This window comes from Theobroma cacao, chromosome 9, assembly GCF_000208745.1.
Source record: "Theobroma cacao cultivar B97-61/B2 chromosome 9, Criollo_cocoa_genome_V2, whole genome shotgun sequence".
Classification (NCBI taxonomy): Eukaryota; Viridiplantae; Streptophyta; class Magnoliopsida; order Malvales; family Malvaceae; genus Theobroma; species Theobroma cacao.
Window position 1 is genome coordinate 38,519,394 of NC_030858.1, and position 18,286 is coordinate 38,537,679.

The 18,286-nt window shown below is 36.1% G+C and overlaps 2 protein-coding genes across 3 annotated transcripts; both read left to right on the forward strand.

Moving 5' to 3' along the window:
* On the forward strand, positions 375-9,160 carry LOC18591108 (probable LRR receptor-like serine/threonine-protein kinase At1g06840). 2 transcript variants are annotated; one of them, XM_007017042.2, is made up of 21 exons: positions 375-550; positions 644-929; positions 1,256-1,406; positions 1,640-1,711; positions 1,880-1,951; positions 2,061-2,204; positions 2,321-2,392; positions 2,552-2,623; positions 3,408-3,482; positions 4,023-4,091; positions 4,215-4,283; positions 4,424-4,495; positions 4,619-4,705; positions 4,942-5,010; positions 5,083-5,597; positions 5,942-6,100; positions 6,389-6,672; positions 7,209-7,260; positions 7,396-7,646; positions 8,106-8,240; positions 8,570-9,160. In XM_007017042.2, exons 2-21 carry the CDS (start codon positions 788-790, stop codon positions 8,909-8,911), a joined length of 2,904 nt encoding a protein of 967 aa, XP_007017104.2. In that variant the 5' UTR covers positions 375-550; positions 644-787; the 3' UTR covers positions 8,912-9,160. The 2 variants fall into 2 exon arrangements, with proteins under 2 accessions (XP_007017104.2, XP_017983266.1); XM_018127777.1 differs by having other exon boundaries at positions 375-489.
* LOC18591109 (60S ribosomal protein L10) lies at positions 9,586-12,030 on the forward strand. The gene is made up of 4 exons (XM_007017044.2): positions 9,586-9,741; positions 10,873-11,374; positions 11,493-11,574; positions 11,709-12,030. Exons 1-4 carry the CDS (start codon positions 9,732-9,734, stop codon positions 11,775-11,777), a joined length of 663 nt encoding a protein of 220 aa, XP_007017106.1. The 5' UTR covers positions 9,586-9,731; the 3' UTR covers positions 11,778-12,030.

Genomic DNA, 18,286 nt, shown 5'->3' on the forward strand with positions numbered 1-18,286 from the left:
TTGACTGTAACCCAATTAAAAGATAAAAACGAATGAATTTGGTATTCAACCTTATAATAATTATCAGGATAGGAAAAAGCCTCTGGCGGGAAACTGTCACAGGGTGGCTTTATGTAATTTACCCAACAAAAATAACAGGTAACACTAACGGAGAGGCAATAAGTACAAGGCTGAGGTTTCAAAGTTACCGGTGTGCGGGGTGAATCTCTCCCTGGGGCCTGGGTAGGGGAGCAGCTTTCTTTCTTGTCTGTGAGTAGAGTATAAAATAAAAGCCTGCGCCTCCTTCCGCCTAAGAAAGTCAAAGCCAAACTGCCAAACCAACCCATATATATATTAATTACCAATACAGAGACTGATAATAATAATAAAAATAGCAATGGAAAGTAGAACGGAAGGTGTTTCCATCAGCGGCATCATTATCAGCTGCGCGGCAGTCTTCATGTCGACCTGGTCAGACATATACCAAACACCAACTCACCACAACCCAAGGTCTTGGTTTTACACTTTCCCCCCTGCCCCCCTTTTTTTTCATTCCGCTCAGCAGAACAGGGTAACACCAATGATTTCTTCATCTACTACTTCTGTTCATCTTCACAGTTTGCTTTGTTGTGTTTAATTTCATCCTCTTTTGTTGTGCTATTAGCTTATCCAGTATCAAAAGGAACGAAAAGTATATATATTCTTCGGTATTCATCTAACAAGGAAGATTTTACGTATTTGTTGTTGGTGGCACCTGGGGGAGTCTTGGGAGATTTAAAAAACACCCAACTGCTCTGGGTTCTCATAGATGTTTCAGAACTCTGCTGAGTTTCGGATTCTGATGATGTCTACATCAAGGGCTTGGACAGTTGCAGCTTTCTTTTTTATGTGGCTCTTTGGGTCTTCGTTACTTGTTGGAGCACAAAATGGCATTACGGACCCAGTTGAAGGTAATTTTTGCCTACACTTCACACAGCATATCCGTATCAATTCTTGTTCTTAGTTTGCATTTAAGAAGAGAACTATATTTAAGCATGTTTTACTCACACTTTGTCTTTGACTTTGCCAAATCCTGGATTGGATGTATTATATGAGGTTAGTTTTGGACTTTTGGCCGTAAATTTTCTTTTTCACCTCCGTGTTCCAACACCATCTCTCAGGAGATGTAAGAGGATGACTACCTCTGAACTTCCCTAGATCCTTTTTTCTTTCCATGTTGGATGGAAGTCCTTACTTTTTGATGTCGATCACCATTTCCATTTGCATTAATTTGCAGTCAGGGCATTACAAGCCATCAAGGGAAGTTTGATTGATACCAATAAGAATTTGAGTAATTGGAATCGAGGAGACCCATGCACATCTAATTGGACAGGAGTTTTGTGCTTCAATACAACTCAGGATGATGGCTATCTACATGTTAAAGAACTGTAAGTGTTCAGCACGAAAATAGTGATCTCCATTTTAAACTGCATTCGCATTCACCTTTTTCGAAGTGTCAATATACTTTTGCACGCTTACTAGCATCTTATGCTGATTCTAGTGAGAATTTCATGAAGCAAAATATCAGCTTTCAGAGTAGACTAGCTCCTGATAGCAAAGAAGCATTTCTGTCAACAATGTTGTTATGCTGATTTATTCCATTTTGTCATGTTCTTTGCAGGCAACTATTGCATATGAATCTTTCAGGAACTTTATCACCAGAACTTGGCCGATTATCTCGTCTAAATATATTGTGAGGCTTAACATATTATAATTTACAAACTTGTCTTAAATCTCAATTCAAATTATATTCTTGGATATCCCTTTGCCAAAGACTCTGGAAGGTTTATCATTTTTCACCTAATAATTGCATATAGTTTTTGTTTTTACCTGATATATATTCTTCTGACTTTTCCAAAAGGGATTTTATGTGGAATAGCATAAGTGGAAGTATACCAAAGGAGATTGGCAATATTGCATCCTTGGAACTCCTGTAAGTTGTCTACTTTTGCAGATTACACTAATAGGTCATTTTGAAATTCTTCCTAACAGCATGTATTTGCTTATTTTTGTTATTTATATATGATATTCTTTGTTTCCAGGCTCCTAAATGGAAACCACTTGACAGGTTCTTTGCCTGAAGAACTTGGTTATCTTCCAAATCTAGACAGAATACAAATTGACGAGAACAACATATCTGGACCAATACCTATATCATTTGCGAACTTAGACAAAACAAAGCATTTGTAAGTGTTTTTCTTCTTGCTGGTCAGCCCATCAGCACCTTTCTTCTTGTTTCTTCTACTTTACCTTTTCTTCACATTTATTATTCATTTGTTTCATTTTCTACCCTGGTGAATAGTCACATGAACAACAATTCAATTAGTGGACAAATTCCACCTGAACTCGCCCGTTTACCATATCTTGTTCACTTGTAAGTTCCTTACCAGCTGTTGTCTTAAAATTTTACTCATGTCATTCATCTCCATTATCATCTAAATGAGTGACCATCTGCAACTCAGTTTTATTCTACGCTTTTCTGCTTTCCTGCATGATCATATCAATCTGTTGTTAACAAAATGAGTTTCTGCAGCCTTCTTGACAATAACAATTTATCCGGGTATCTTCCGCCAGAGTTATCCAGAATGCCGAATTTGACTATCCTGTATGTTTTCTTCTTACTTTCATGGAAATAAGAGGATTTAATTAATGCTCTAACTTAGACAAACTTGACTTTTCTTGATTCTTTATATTTCTTGACTTCTTTTGGCATTTTAATGCTTCTTATAATACAGCTTTTGGGGGACATACTGTTAAGGACAATATGTTTTAGCATGCAACACTAGGTATTCAGCAGGGCACAGAATCAGCAAATATTAACTGTTTAATTGTTGGAAAATTATTGAATCACTTGATTTAACCAGGTGTAAATGGAATGGCATGTTTGCTATTTATTTGGAAGGACAAACCAATTGATTATATAATTTTTTTTTTAATTGGGGGAAGGGGGATTCGAACCCTCCTTTTTAAGTAAGGGGATCATGCACCAATCAATGAGCCAAATGCTCGGGTGCCAATTGATTATATAACTGAATGTGATTGATGCAAATTTTAATGATGTCAACATTGTTGCTAAAAATATTTTGTTCTGAACTGTATGATATAGCTAAGAAATTAAAACATGAAGATGAGAGAGAGAGCTCTCGTGCTAGGGTAGTTGTTAAGCACCACAAGAAGAGCACTGAGCAAAGTTGAGGCATAGGTATAGTGTGAGAAAAGTACATTTTTTGCTATGAAAAATTTCAAAAAAAAAAAAGGACATGTGGTTATGCTTGCCCTTTTTTATATATTTGTATCCTGGATGTTATTCTTTTGAAAAACAATTTTCACTTTTCCATATATTATAATGTATGATTAATCTTTTGCTTGGTTAACTTTACTTTTTGCAGTCAACTTGATAACAACAACTTTGATGGGACTACAATTCCAGATACTTATGGCAACATGTCTAATTTGTTGAAGTTGTAAGTACTCATCTGTATCTTTTGTTTACAAGTAGGTTTAGAAAGTGGAGATTGGAAGCATAGTGCTGACATCTTTGTTGTATTCTATAGGCTGTAATTGAGATGTAAGCATTGAAGTGTTAGGAGAAAGCATTGCAATTTGTTGTGCACGTATGTAGATTCAACACTACAAAATTAATTTAGCAGGAAAACATTGGCAAAATAACAAGCAATGGAATGCACAAGCACTTATTTAAATATATTAATGATTGAAAAGAAAATTGTAAACTTCTTTCTGACTCATCATGACTTCAATTACCCTACTAGAATTGCTTGACAATTTTGAACAGGGAGTCCCATGGTATTCCAACTTCGATACTTTGTGCCACTTAAGTATCTACTGAAGCTAAATGTTGTCTTTTAACTGTCCCTAACCTTAATGGTTTTAGAAGCTTTATATGGATTCAGTGACTATTAAGCATGCACTTAAATATATTATAAAATCCTTCAACTTTCTCATTCAATAAGTGGTTGTCTTTCTGCACTACCTGGCTTTATCAGGAGCCTCAGGAACTGTCATTTGCAAGGACCAATCCCTGATCTAAGCAGGATACCCCAACTTGGTTATTTGTAAGTTCATATGTTTGCTGTTCTGTCATAAGTAATTGTATGATGGCATGGTTTTCCCATTAGGAAAATGGGATGCAACAATTAGACTTATGTCTCCTAATGACTTTATCATATAAATTTCAGAGATCTTAGTTCAAATCAGCTAAACGGTACCATACCTACAAATCAGCTTTCTCAGAATATCACAACCATGTAAGATTCTTAATCTTCCAATCTCCATATTTCTGTGTTTCATATTCCTTAAGAAGTATCTGCAAGATTTTGTGAACCCTGTGGACTATGGCACTAATGTTTTCTACGAATTTAGACATTTATGTAATCAATATGTGCAGTGATTTATCCAACAATAAACTTACTGGAAGCATTCCTGCGAACTTTTCAGGCCTACCTAATCTTCAGATATTGTGAGCACTTTCTCCTCTGTCTTCCTTCGCTTTTTTTAAGCCAAACTCTTTTTTCTTTTCTTTTTCTGTACTTTGTGAATTGTAAATGCCTTTTTTCAAGTAGGAAGTTATTCCCCATTGCAGGTCACTTGCCAATAATTCATTGAATGGTTCCATTTCATCCTTCCTTTGGCAGAACAAGACTTTGAATGCAACAGAGAGTCTTACCCTGTAAGAACTAAAAAACGCACATGTGCTTTAACTTTTTTCAATGTTGTCAACTCTGCACCTCAAACATCTTGGTCCTGATATGATGAGCTAAAAAGTTAATTTTCCTTGGTTGATTTCAGCAGCCTTATGTGTTTCTGTTTTGAGGTCAAAGGTGCAACAATTTGTTAGAATGTTTAATCATTCTTGTAGCGTCTTGTGTTGCTAAGCAGTGGTTTTTGGCTCTTTGACACTTACAGGGATCTTGAGAACAATATGCTAACTAATATTTCAGGCAGCATTAACCTCCCTCCAAATGTCACTCTCTGGTTTGCTTCTAAACTTGCTTTTAAAGTTTAACTCTAATGACTAGCATGGATATTTATGTCAACAATTTTCAGGCTCAAAGGGAACCCTGTGTGCGTAAATGTCGATTTAAGTTTAAACCAGCTGTGTGGATCTCGAAGTCAGAATGATACTAGAAGTCCCTCTACAACAAACTCCACTACTGCTTGTCCCCCTCAATCATGTCCATTTCCTTATGAATATTCCCCTACATCTAATATATCTTGCTTTTGTGCTGCCCCTCTGCTTGTTGAATATCGGTTGAAGAGTCCTGGCTTTTCAGATTTTCCTCCATATAGAATTAGATTTGAGGCGTACCTTACCTCTGGTCTCAAATTGGATTTTCATCAGCTATATATTGATTCGTTTGAATGGGAAGAAGGACCTCGACTGAAAATGTACCTGAAGCTCTATCCTGTTTATAATGCCAGTGGCAATGATCGTCATATGTTTGATAAAAGTGAGGTTCAGCGAATAAGGAGCATGTTCACTGGATGGCTTATTCCTGATAGTGATATATTTGGACCATATGAACTTCTCAACTTCCCTTTACTGGACATTTATAGGGATGGTTTGTCTCGAAAACCTTATCTCTTATATAATTATATTTTCCTTGCAACTTTAGCAGTTACACACACAACAAGTGTAAATGCTTATTCCTTACATAATTATAAAGCTCCACTTTGCCCCTACCACTAGATAACTGTAATGCTTAAGATGATTAGTTGAATAATTAGTTGTTAGTTATATGGAACCTAAATGGAAACTCCAAGTTCATAATGTCTCACTTGACTCGTTTAGAGATGACATAACTTAGCATTTGCCGCTTGTTTATGTGCACGCGGATATAGTATTGATGAAGAATGACTTTGATTAGTCTATTAACATAGTTCTAAATTCTCATTGATGTTGCAGTGTCAGTCACCACTTCAAAATCTGGTATAAGCACTGGTGCACTGATTGGCATTGTATTGGGGGGCATTGCTGTTGCAGTTACATTATCTGCAGTTGTTACACTCTTAATCTTGAGAGTCCGTTTGAAGAACTATCATGTAGTTTCAAAACGACGTCATAGTGAGTATCTAAAACTTTTGAAATTGGATGTGCCTGACTATGCAAATTGCAATTTCTATCTGGACATTGTGCACACTTTTATTTGTCTGCAGCCAAACATTCTTGTTTATATTTGATATTTTGAATTATTGTTCATCATTTATCAGGCAAGTTGTGACTGAAATTGTTTTTTATTTATCTTGTTGTTATTCAAATAGTCTTGTTCATCATTGGCACACAATTATGCAAAATCCTTTTTGCTAGTCTAAGAAAGTTTGCTTTTAACATTGAGCTTGTTTCTCTGTACAGCTTCTAAGGCTTCAATGAAGATAGATGGTGTCAAGAGTTTTACTTATGCTGAATTGGCCATGGCAACAAACAATTTTAACAGCTCCACTCAAGTTGGCCAAGGTGGTTATGGAAAGGTTTATAGAGGAAATTTGGCTGATGGCATGGTAGTAGCCATAAAACGTGCTCAAGAGGGATCATTACAGGGTGAGAAGGAGTTCCTTACTGAAATTCAATTATTGTCAAGATTACACCATCGGAACCTTGTGTCTTTGATTGGATATTGTGATGAAGAAGGCGAGCAGGTACTTGCACTCATCTGTTTCTGATTATGTATCGTACATATTGCATACACCATCACTTTTGGAAATTTTGATTCACCTGTATTATCCTTAGTGGAATCCATTGTACCTTAAACCCATCTATTGCTTGGCCAGCAATGTGATAAATGGATGAATCATTATTGTACAGTTTCCATTCACTTACGCACTAAATGCAATTTTAACAAATATTTTCAAATTGTTGAAATCAAAACAAAACTGAAATATGTAAAATCTTTTGAATAGTTACTTTCAACTATAACCAAAAAATAAAATGAGAAGATACATACACACAGAGGGAAAGGGGTACAGTGAGGTTTTATCAATTTAGATTTGGCTCTTTTGTCACTTTCAACAAGGTGAATACTTGCTTCTAACTTCATTCTTTACGAGCAGTGCTAATGCTCCAAATGTTTTGTGCTACGATAAACTAGAACTAGTTCTTATTTATTCCCTCTTTGTATTTGTTGAACATCATCATATGGAGAGAAACTACACATGATTTCTTGTTGCAAACGCAGATGCTGGTATACGAGTTTATGTCAAATGGCACTCTGAGGGATCATCTTTCTGGTACTTCGTCTATTGTCTAGTTAACTGTGCCTTTTAGACAATATAGGAATGCAAAATTAACTTTTTCTAGTCCTCTAGGTTTTTATGCTAATAGTAGGTGCTTTAATTTGATGTTATATTCATATGATATAACAGCTAAGTCTAAAGAACCTCTGAGTTTTGCGATGAGATTAAGAGTTTCCCTTGGTTCAGCCAAGGGAATCCTCTACCTACACACAGAAGCTGATCCCCCCATATTCCACCGAGATATCAAGGCTAGCAACATACTATTGGACTCAAAGTTTACTGCAAAGGTAGCTGATTTTGGACTATCGAGGCTTGCCCCAGTTCCAGATGTCGAAGGGGCATTGCCTACTCATGTGTCTACAGTTGTAAAGGGGACTCCAGTAAGTTTTTTTATTGATAGTTTCAAAGAAATAATGAGACTATTGAACTGTAGCTTGATTAGAGACCTGATTTTGATTTTACTCGTATCTCTTTTTTATTCAGTACAATTCCTCTTTGCCCTGATTATATCTCCAGTGTTCTAGATAAACAGCAATGTTCTAGCATCTGATTCCTTGGATGTCATAATGCTAGCATTTGGACAAACCAGCACGGCAACTTGAAATTTTTGGAAATATTAATAATACAAACAATTCAGAGTGTAAGCCAGAATTTGGTTTAACATGATGAAAAAGCCCTCCTTTATATGTAACTTATAAGAGGTGCACTGGAAAATTGCAATATGATGGAATTCAAAATTGGTGAAATTGACTTGTACTATCTCATGGAAGATGCAACAATCAGGATGTGGTTAAAAAAGTCTATTATCTCCGTGTCTAATATTTGTTTTCTCTTGGCAGGGTTACCTCGACCCTGAGTATTTCCTAACACATAAGTTGACAGACAAGAGTGACGTATATAGCCTAGGCGTTGTATTTCTAGAGCTTTTGACTGGGATGCAACCGATCTCACATGGCAAAAACATTGTTCGAGAGGTAATGTTTATCTGCAGCTCTTCCTTGAACTTGAGATTCTGATTGCAGTGACATCCTCCACTTCACGTAGGAAATTTTAGGTTGAAAACAAAAGTTATTGGATCATTACACTAAATAAGATGTAGGCTATATCTACTTTCTTTCCATTAAAATGAGGAGGGAAAAGAGCGGTACTTTGATATTTCTCCTGGGGGTGGGTGTCTGGGAAATAAGATGTTCAATCTCTAATTCCTTGCATGGAATATCAATATCAAGCAAGTTGATGATTGTCCGGACTCAGATTGTATGTCTGTATTCTTTCATGATATGTTGGTTTCAATGGGCATCAGGTTAATGTTGCATATCATTCTGGTATGATCTTCTCGGTCGTTGATGGGAGAATGGGTTCTTATCCTTCTGAATGTGTGGAGAAGTTTGTGACATTGGCCCTGAAATGCTGCCAAGATGAGACAGATTCTAGACCTTCGATGGCAGATGTGGTTCGTGAACTTGAAAATATATGGCTGATGATGCCAGAGTCTGAAATTGGAGTTCCAGAATCCATTGACACTGTACCTGAAAAGATGACTCCACCTTCCTCATCTTCAATGGTGAAGAACCCCTATGTGTCATCCGATGTTTCTGGAAGTGACCTTGTTAGTGGAGTCGTTCCCACCATCACACCTAGATGAAACAGGATGGAGATGGAGGCTATCTTCTTGTGAATTTTGGACCATCTGCTTTCCTGGTCCCTGATATGTAGATAATGTTCTTCACATAGCCTTGTTTTTGTACAACATAGAAGTAGTTATGAAAGATAGTTTGTTATATGCTGTCCTACGCTAAGCACACCAACATTTGATTCTACAATTATCCAAGCAATATCTAATTAAGTTCAACAGATTACAAAAATGAAAATGGCATGGGGTGTACATTCATTACTTCTTTGTTTCAATTGAGAACTACGCACGTATATGCATGTAATTTGTCAATTAAAGAGTTATTTTTGAATTTTTTTTCTTAAAAAAACTGAAAGAGAGAAACAAAGAAAGAATAATCTTTGAAAGTAATATTAGTTATTGCGATTCATAAAATCTTAGTGAAAGAATCAATATTATTCAATCAAGATGTTCATTTTATTTTATTACTTTTAAGAAAATTTTTTTATTTATTCCTAGTAATAATTAATAATAATAGTTCTATTACCACAAACAAACAAGTAATACTACATTTTAAAAATTTCTTCTAAGGTCCAATCCAACCCAGGATTTCCAGTAGTTGGGTCAAACAAGCCGACGACGCGCCGACGTGATGGCCCAATACTGGTGGGCTGAAGTTTAAGAAGATTGAATGGTGACGCAATCACACACGTACAATGGCGCGTAGAACGTGTTAGTTTTAGCTAGGGTTTCTAACCTTATGCTATATATATAGAGCTTTTCCTCTTCTTTCTCTCTCATTTTTCGAGGGTTTATTTCAGCTGCAGCGGCAAATTTCCACAGACCTGCCGCCATGGGAAGGAGTGAGTCTCTCCGTTAATCTCTTGCGCGTTTTTTTCATTTTCGATTGTATTGTATTTGAATAAGTAACCTGCAAATGAATGATTGTTCCGCTTTTTTAAGGAATGGTTGTATAGTTTTAGTGTTTATTTGCTTTGCTTATAGAACACTGTCACTTTTGTTTTCTTTTTTCCTTGTTTTTTTGAAAGAAAAATGAATAGTGATGGTTTATCTCTCTATTTAGTCTGTCTTAGATTTGGTTGGATTTGACAAAGTAACGAGACTTTGCGAATTTTGTGTTTTAATTAGAAATTTATGCCTGCCTTTACCGTTTTACGTTCCATGCAATTCTACAATGCTACACCAATGTTTCTCTTTTTTCATTTTGGGACTTGTGGGGTGGAATCTTAACGAGCTGGTGATATTGCTGAATTCTGTGACTAAATGGATGGATTGCATACTCTTGTAAATGCATTGGACTGATACGCCATCTCTTAATTGTGGATATGTTGACTTATCTGCTGTCTGTTGATGAATCTGATGAGATGAATTATCTCAAACTGCAAAGTGCCTACATCTACGTTTGAGGATATGTACCTGCTAAACATTGAAATCTTTTTATTTTAATGTTTCCTTTCTTTCTTCTTAACATGTTTTTTTATTCTCCTTTTATAATCTTGCCCTTTTTTTGTTCACTACTCATTTTTTATTTACTTCTCAAGCATTCCGTTTTGCTGCATCGACTTTTATCATATTGCTTCTAGAAGAGCTTGTTATACTCAAATGACTTCTTACTGGTGTATTGATGACATGGTAATTGCCATTTTTTTAAGAGAAAAATAATAAAATTTTCTAGCTTATCTATCAATATTTAGATGGAAAATTTTATGATATGAAGGGATCTGTCTCTGTAATTTAATACATTTAGCAAATGAAAATGAGTCTCCCACTTTCACTGTCCTTTCTCCGGGTATCTGGGTTCACATTTGCAAACCATGCTAGTATTAGATGCTTGGCATTCTGGATTAATCTTTTAGATCTTTCACACGATATTGCCTCTTAATGGATTTGTTTCAGAATTCAGGATATGACATTTCTTGTGTAAACTATAGCAACTTCTCTAATTGAAATTATCATGATTTATTGGTTTGCAGGACCTGCAAGGTGTTATCGTCAGATCAAAAACAAGCCTTACCCAAAGTCACGTTATTGCCGTGGTGTTCCTGATTCAAAGATCAGGATCTATGATGTGGGGATGAAAAAGAAAGGTGTGGATGAGTTCCCTTTCTGTGTGCACCTAGTATCTTGGGAGAAAGAAAATGTGTCTAGTGAAGCCCTGGAAGCTGCTCGAATTGCTTGCAACAAATATATGGCCAAATATGCTGGAAAGGATGCCTTCCACTTGCGCGTCCGTGTTCACCCATTCCATGTCTTGCGTATCAACAAGATGCTTTCATGTGCTGGAGCTGATAGGCTTCAAACTGGCATGCGAGGTGCTTTTGGCAAGCCACAAGGCACTTGTGCAAGAGTAGCCATTGGTCAGGTTCTTCTTTCTGTTCGTTGCAAGGACAGCAACAGCCATCATGCACAGGAGGCCCTCCGTCGTGCAAAGTTCAAGTTCCCTGGTCGCCAAAAGATTATTGTCAGCAGGAAATGGTATGCAATTCACTTGTCATAACTGCTTTTAGGGGCTCCGTCTTTGTAAAATGATTACATACTTCACATCTTATAATTATATGGCATTCTAAGTGACTGGCGCTTCTACAATATTCAGGGGTTTTACAAAGTACAGCCGTACTGATTATTTGAAATACAAGTCGGAGAATCGCATTGTGCCTGATGGTGTTAATGCTAAGGTTTGTCTTAGATGTTAAATCTTACATATTTTTCCTTGGTGATGTTTATCATTGGGTTGTTAACACCTTGTGATGAGTTCCTTGTTAATTATACCCTACTATGAACTCAATAAGACGTATTTTTGGCCTTGCAGCTTCTTGGATGCCATGGACCTCTGGCGAATCGCCAACCAGGAAGAGCATTCCTGCATGCTAGTGCTTAAGACATTAAGTTGCTTAAAATATGGGAGTACTTGGCCAAGTCGTAGTAGTATTTTGAGGCTTTTATTGTCATTAATGTTGGTGCGTGATGAAAGAACTTTTGTTTTGTTGAATTCTTAGTGGTATCTTCCTTGGACTGTACTTGGGTTTCAAGCAATTCTTGTTCAACTTTTTCTTAACGGCTAACAATTACGTGGCAATATTGTGGAATTTGCAACATTTCAATTCAATAGGAGTTTTGATTGTTTACGTTTTTATATAATTCTGAATCAGGAATGTTAGGCTACTTTAAGGTCAATCCGGGGCTGTTGGACCAATCGTTTTGATCAAAACGAGGAAATTAAGAAGTTACCCTTGGCAGTGGTCTTGGCCTTGGCTCATTGCTGAAGGGAATCTGACCATGAAGCGCAGATAAACATGATTCACCCCGTTTTGAATAAAAAATGCCCGCCCAGGTTGTGTGGCTTAAGCTCACGCTGGAGGTATTCTTGTTGACCGCAGCTTTTTCTAGTCTCGTCCATGATCTTATTGTTACACAAAGCCCGGTAGCTGCTCAGCCCGGTTCCCCTACTTATGGGCCCGACTAGACTAGAGTGTTCCTTTTTTATGGTACAAACTTAAAAAACAAGAAAGAAAAGAAAACTGCATTCTGCAGGATTGACAGGTTTTTGTTGATCAGTACTACAAGATGCTCCTCGCATTATGCCACATTGCTATTCACACTTTCAAACTTCTTTTTGACTAAATGTTGTGACAAAATCTTACTCCCATATATATAAAAATAAACGAATATCAACCAAAATATGCAAAGATGATTGAAAAACTGCAGCGGTGCTAGCTGTTGCTTCTGCAAATTTCCTGGTTAATCTCTACTTAGAACTTTTCAACCCTGTCCTCTCTTTCAAGGGCAGCATCCTGGCCAAAACGATAAATTTGCCTTGTCTTGTTTATGGTCAGATTTTGAAAAAGGTGAGCTGTTGTTCCAGCTCTGAGCATTTCATTCGGATCAAGTTTCCTTTTCCAAGAAGAAAGTAAAAGAGCGCAATGTAGACACCAGGAACATTATACATATATCCTAGTCAAGCCCACCTCATCTACAGATGGAATCACGAGATGGTAGCCTCATCTTTCCATTTAATAAAGCTCTTTCACACTTGTAAATATTAGATTCCTACTCCCCCACTAATTAACATTAAACAAAGCTACTACTCAATCAGCCATGTTTTGGTGGCTATGTGCCTATGTCTCCCTCCCTGCTTCCCATCGGATGCCTCAGCTCCGAGCATCTACTTAATGATTGATGGAAACCAGGGCGGAGCATACCCTAGCTAGCTAGCTGGCCATTTGAAGTTGATCAACCTGGAACAAGACTCACATTGCTCTTGCGCTTTCATACTAGACTTTTCTGGTTTTTTCATTTTTGTCCATTCGTTGCTGTCTTACTTTTTGTTTGCTTCTGCTCGAAACTAGTTTTTCTTTGTAGCAGGTCTTTCCTAATTAATGTAATTACATGCTTAAGTAAGATTTACTTTAGAAGAAAAAGAAGTTGACGGATATTATGTGTTGCTAACCTCATATGCTGTCAGTCTATTTTTCCATGTTACGCTACACGTTGGGTGTCCCTTCATTGCAAATAGAGGTGTTGAAGCCAGTCCGCTCAAGCTCGTAGGTCAGGCTGAGTTTGGGCTTAGGTTTTTAGATTGAATCCACTCTGGCTCGAAAGCGTTTATTTTGTAAACAGGATGTTTCAAATGAAAAATTTTGAAACCAGAGGGGAGATGTAAGTATAATTAATCTTAGTTAACATCTAAACCAGAGGGATTGCCTATGCAGTGGAATGGAAGAGACTGGGAAAGGCAAAGAGATTTAGGCAAGGCATCCGGGATGAAGGATGCTAGCTGTCCATCCTCCATTCCACGAAGTCAATATCTTAAGAAAAGTTTAAGGGGGCGTTTGGTAGATAAGAAATGAGGGACATTCCTTGCAATTAAAATGTAGGGAATCATATTGCAGCATTTGGTTGATGTTTTGGAGATGGAAATGTAATCCCTCAGCAATGTCATTGCAATGAGAGAAGAGAATGCCATTCCCTTATCTTCCGGAGGGAAAGTTACTTTCCTTTAGCAAATGGAAAGTAAAAAAATTTTTGTTCCTTAACTTAACCTCTTGAGCCTTTCTCTCCTTCCTACCTTCTTCACCACTTTCTTCCTTCTTGCCTTTTGGCCTTTTCTCCTTCTTCTCATCTTGCCTTCTTCTCCTTCTTCTCACTACCCGTAGGAAGGGTAGCCCGTCACTAACACATTTGGGTCAAATTTGTCACCAAATTTGAAAATTGGAGAGATTGAGACTTTAAATTTTATGAAACCCTAATATAAATTTTCAAGAATTTATAAGTGTTTTGAAAAAAAATTTATACTTTTGATATAGAAAATTAAGAAAGAAACATTTAAATGGTTTAGAATGTACGAAATTTACTAAAGAATTAAGAGGATTTGAGAGGAAAATGTGTTTGGGTGCCATTATTTGAGAGAAAGAAAGCGTCAGGAACACTTAAAATAATACATCTATTGATAGATTATATTTAAACTTTTAGTAGTAGGTATTTATCTATTAATAGATAGTATAATCTATCAATAGATTATGTAATCTATCGATAGAATTTTCTATCTATCATAGATTTGTCTTTGATAATGTTTTTTATTTTTAATTTTTATAAGTTTAAGGTAAAATAAATATTTAATAATTTTATATATTTTTAATATTTAAATAATTAATATAAAAATATTATGTTATTTTTAAATGTTATTACTTATTATTTTAATAATTGAAAGTTAAAAAGTCAAATTTTATATTAAAAATTAAAAATTTATTCAATTTATATATTTTTTATATATAAAAGTAATTTTATCAATTTACATTATATTCTCAGTAAAATGATTACAAACTAAACACTACAATGTAATATAATACTCTAAGTAATCACATTTTCTACAATCATCGCTTTCTCTTATTATACTAAATGTTATGAAATTATATTTCTAGCAATCATATACTCAGTAATCACATTCTCAGCAACGTACCAAACGGAACTTAAGAATTAATGACTATAATTGCTTGACATGAGACACATATAATAGAAGAAGAAGAAGTAGTAGAAGAAAGAAGAATAGGGCGCAATTCATAGGAGAAAAGAAAGTGACACTAGCTAGTACAAGTAGTGTTATTTTAAGACAAAGGTTAAAGCGCAGACACATGCCGCGGCTCGTTACCTAGAAAACGGAAAAGTAGTCGTATTAAAAATGTAGTTCAATCGTACTTGCATTCTCGAGAGGCTCCAGGGAAGTGCCTTATTTAATTAAGCAAGTGATTGAGATCAGATCGCTTGTTTATAAAATTAGCTTTTCCATACTTGAAAATGTAAAAGCGTATGCCTCAGCTCCACAAAAGAAGTGAAGCAAAACCGCCACAGACGATATATAAATAATAGTGTATATTTCATTGTCAATTTGTCTGCATGCTATTGCAGCTAATTATTATATAAGAGGACAGTGGATACTGGATACTGGATACCGGGCACCGGGAAGAGCAACCCCCATTTTCCTTTTCCATTTCCTAAAAGCCTGATTCCACACGCAGAATTACTCAGTATGTGGCTTAGATAGAGATAGAGATAGAAATACTAGAATATATAGAGCACCCTCCATTCCAACGCAATTCTCGAAGTCGCTCCAAGTTCCGAGTTCCAACCAGTGCGTACACCAAGTCCAAAAGAATAGAGACAAATACTGTAGCTTCCCCGCCCAATTAGCGGAGATCCAATCTCTTCAGAATTACAGCCTTTTTCAGCCCTTTCAGGGTTATTAACTAGTAAGTAGACTTGCTAGTAGCTAGCTTAGCCTTAGCTAGTATATCATCAGTTTTCATCACTTTTCACAGTGTACCATGTTTTTACGTCCAGTCTTAACGTATTGGGGTTTTACTTAAATCTATTATTAATTGCATTTATCATCACAAGCTAATTAATTATCTCTATTTGTCTATCTCTCTATCTATATATATATATATATATATATATATATATATATATATATATATAATATGCCTCAGTTTTCATCTAACTATTAACTACCCCAGTCCCAGATATAAATATATATATGCTTCCACATGAAGGCCTGAGATTAGTTTGTTCATGACATTAATTACATCTTTAACATTTCACTAATTAAGTTACTTATTAATTAGACCTTTTTCCTTCGATGCAAATATTAACACACTCTAGATTAATACCTTACTGCCGCACTAGCCCAATGACGAAGGTATTTTGTTGAGAAATTAAGGACACTACAAAAAGATAAAAGACACAAGCATCATTATTGTTGGTTGCCATGTTTGCTGAAATCTAACTTGTTCAACCGAGCAAAACCAGAAAAGGATGATTCAGCCTTTCGGCCGCGGCAAAAAATTATAAATTTAGAAAAAAAAAAAAAGCTTAAAGAAGCCATGCTGCTAAAATCACTACTTGAATAAAAGAAAATGCATGCATGTTTAGCCTTGATGAAAAACACTAGCTAACAATATTAATTTCCACTCACACAACAAAAGAAACAATTAAGGCTAACCTGGATGAGATACACACATCTCCATTTCCATTCCTTACCTAGATCAATACTTGGTAAAATACGATAGAAAGGTGAATAAATTACAGGTGGAAATTTAATTTTCATAGCAAAATTGGTCGGGTTAAGCATTTTAGTTTGATCCCAAGTCCTAACAAGTTAACTCAACTGCTAAGGCCTCAAGTTTTTTACTGATTTTTTTTCTAGTCTTTCGACTACTTAATTTCTTCATAGCTAGATCAGTCTTGTGTAACTATGCAAAATTAGGAAGAAAGAAAGTGACAAAAGGGAGCTCCCTTCAGTCCAAGTACAGAGAGGAGAAGGATGAAATTTACCTCCCGCATCATTCACACATTCACAGTAGCAATAACTACTCCTTTCTACTGCGTTTGAATGAATGAGTCGGCAGCTAATCCAAACCCTTAACCCATCCATGAGTGGACTGAAGGAAGCTCTCTTAGACCATTCCTCTAAACAAATGTACTAACACACACAAACCATTCTTAACTTATCCAACTGTGTGATGCAGTTGATAAAAATTGGTGAAAAAGAAAAGATTCTATAGCTTAAAACACCCACACATACAAACACAGTCAATACACAAGTATAGTTTCAATGAAGTGCACCACAATTTGATGGGGAGTATTTCCAACAATTAACACTGATAATTAATTCACTTACTAGGGAGGGAAGACATTAGACCATAAGTTTCTTGGGAAATCTTCTCAGCGATCACTGGATTTAGAAAAAAATATTAGTATTACAACAATGAGCAATGTCCTTTTCTTTTTCTTCACTTGTGACTGTGTAATACAAGTACAGTAAATTATCTGCTTTGATAACCAACCATGTCAACATTAACGTGAAAGGGATGTTCATTAAAAGGCAATGAAAAAAGGTTGTTGTTGCTCATATTTGTAGCATCCACCCTATCTCAAATCAAATCCCATAAGGATGAAGGAGGATGAAGCAAAAATGGAATAAAAATGGAATAATTAAGGAAATTAAAGTTTTTATTTATTTTGCACAATGCAAATAGGAGCAAATTAAGAATCATAGGGTTGTAAGCCAACCAAAAAAGGACAAACGTCAATTAAGGAAATCCAAAAATGAAAGGCCTAGAAATCAAGACGTTTCCCAAGTAGAGAAAAATGCTCACATGAACCCTAACCCTAATGAGTGATAAAAAGGTTTCTCATACCAAGAAAAGAAAAGTCACTAAAACAGATAATTAGACTAGACAACTCAATTGCTCAAATGGGACAGATTCCGCAAGGCGCTGCGGCCTAGGTCACCGTGCACCACTCAAAAAGAATACTAGATCAAACATGAACTCAATCCCAGGGCCAGGGGTGATTATCACGCATCAACACTAATATCTTTCAAGTGTATGTATGTGTGTGTGTGTATATATATATATATATAGCACTTTTCAGAGATCTACTCTTAATTTTATCCAGAGCTGAAAATTTAATCACCCACTATATATATATATATTATATAAAGCAAAAGATCAGCAGTAACCTCAGAAAAAGGCCAAGGGAGCAGTGTTATCCCGGATGTATATACATATACAAGCAGAGCAGCAGAAGGAAGCAGCTAGCTAATTAAGGTGGCATGACACCGATCGAGGAGAGTAAACTAGTTATGGGTTTGAATGCCAGCTATTGCACAAGACAAGAGAAGAAATGAATGAACGAGTCTAGTCTAAACACCAATATCACTTCACTTACCAGTTTTGTGGTGAGGAATGAGGACATTCTTCATTTAAGGCCTGGTCACACCCAATATCTCCAGTACTGACAGCTCTGCGCACATCTCCACAAAGGCTAAATCCTTTACGCTAGAACGACGAGATCAGTTACGGATCCCTTACATAAAGGACCGAGAAATAA

Excerpts from the sequence above, each read along its gene's own strand:
- LOC18591108 (XM_007017042.2), top strand. The coding sequence starts at position 788 with ATGTTTCAGAACTCTGCTGAGTTTCGGATTCTGATGATGTCTACATCA. Across the intron at positions 2,205-2,320 it reads TTAGACAAAACAAAGCATTT|TCACATGAACAACAATTCAA; the intron begins GTAAGTGTTTTT and ends CCTGGTGAATAG. Across the intron at positions 2,393-2,551 it reads TTACCATATCTTGTTCACTT|CCTTCTTGACAATAACAATT; the intron begins GTAAGTTCCTTA and ends GAGTTTCTGCAG.
- LOC18591109 (XM_007017044.2), top strand. Across the intron at positions 11,375-11,492 it reads ATTATTGTCAGCAGGAAATG|GGGTTTTACAAAGTACAGCC; the intron begins GTATGCAATTCA and ends TACAATATTCAG. Across the intron at positions 11,575-11,708 it reads CTGATGGTGTTAATGCTAAG|CTTCTTGGATGCCATGGACC; the intron begins GTTTGTCTTAGA and ends TTGGCCTTGCAG.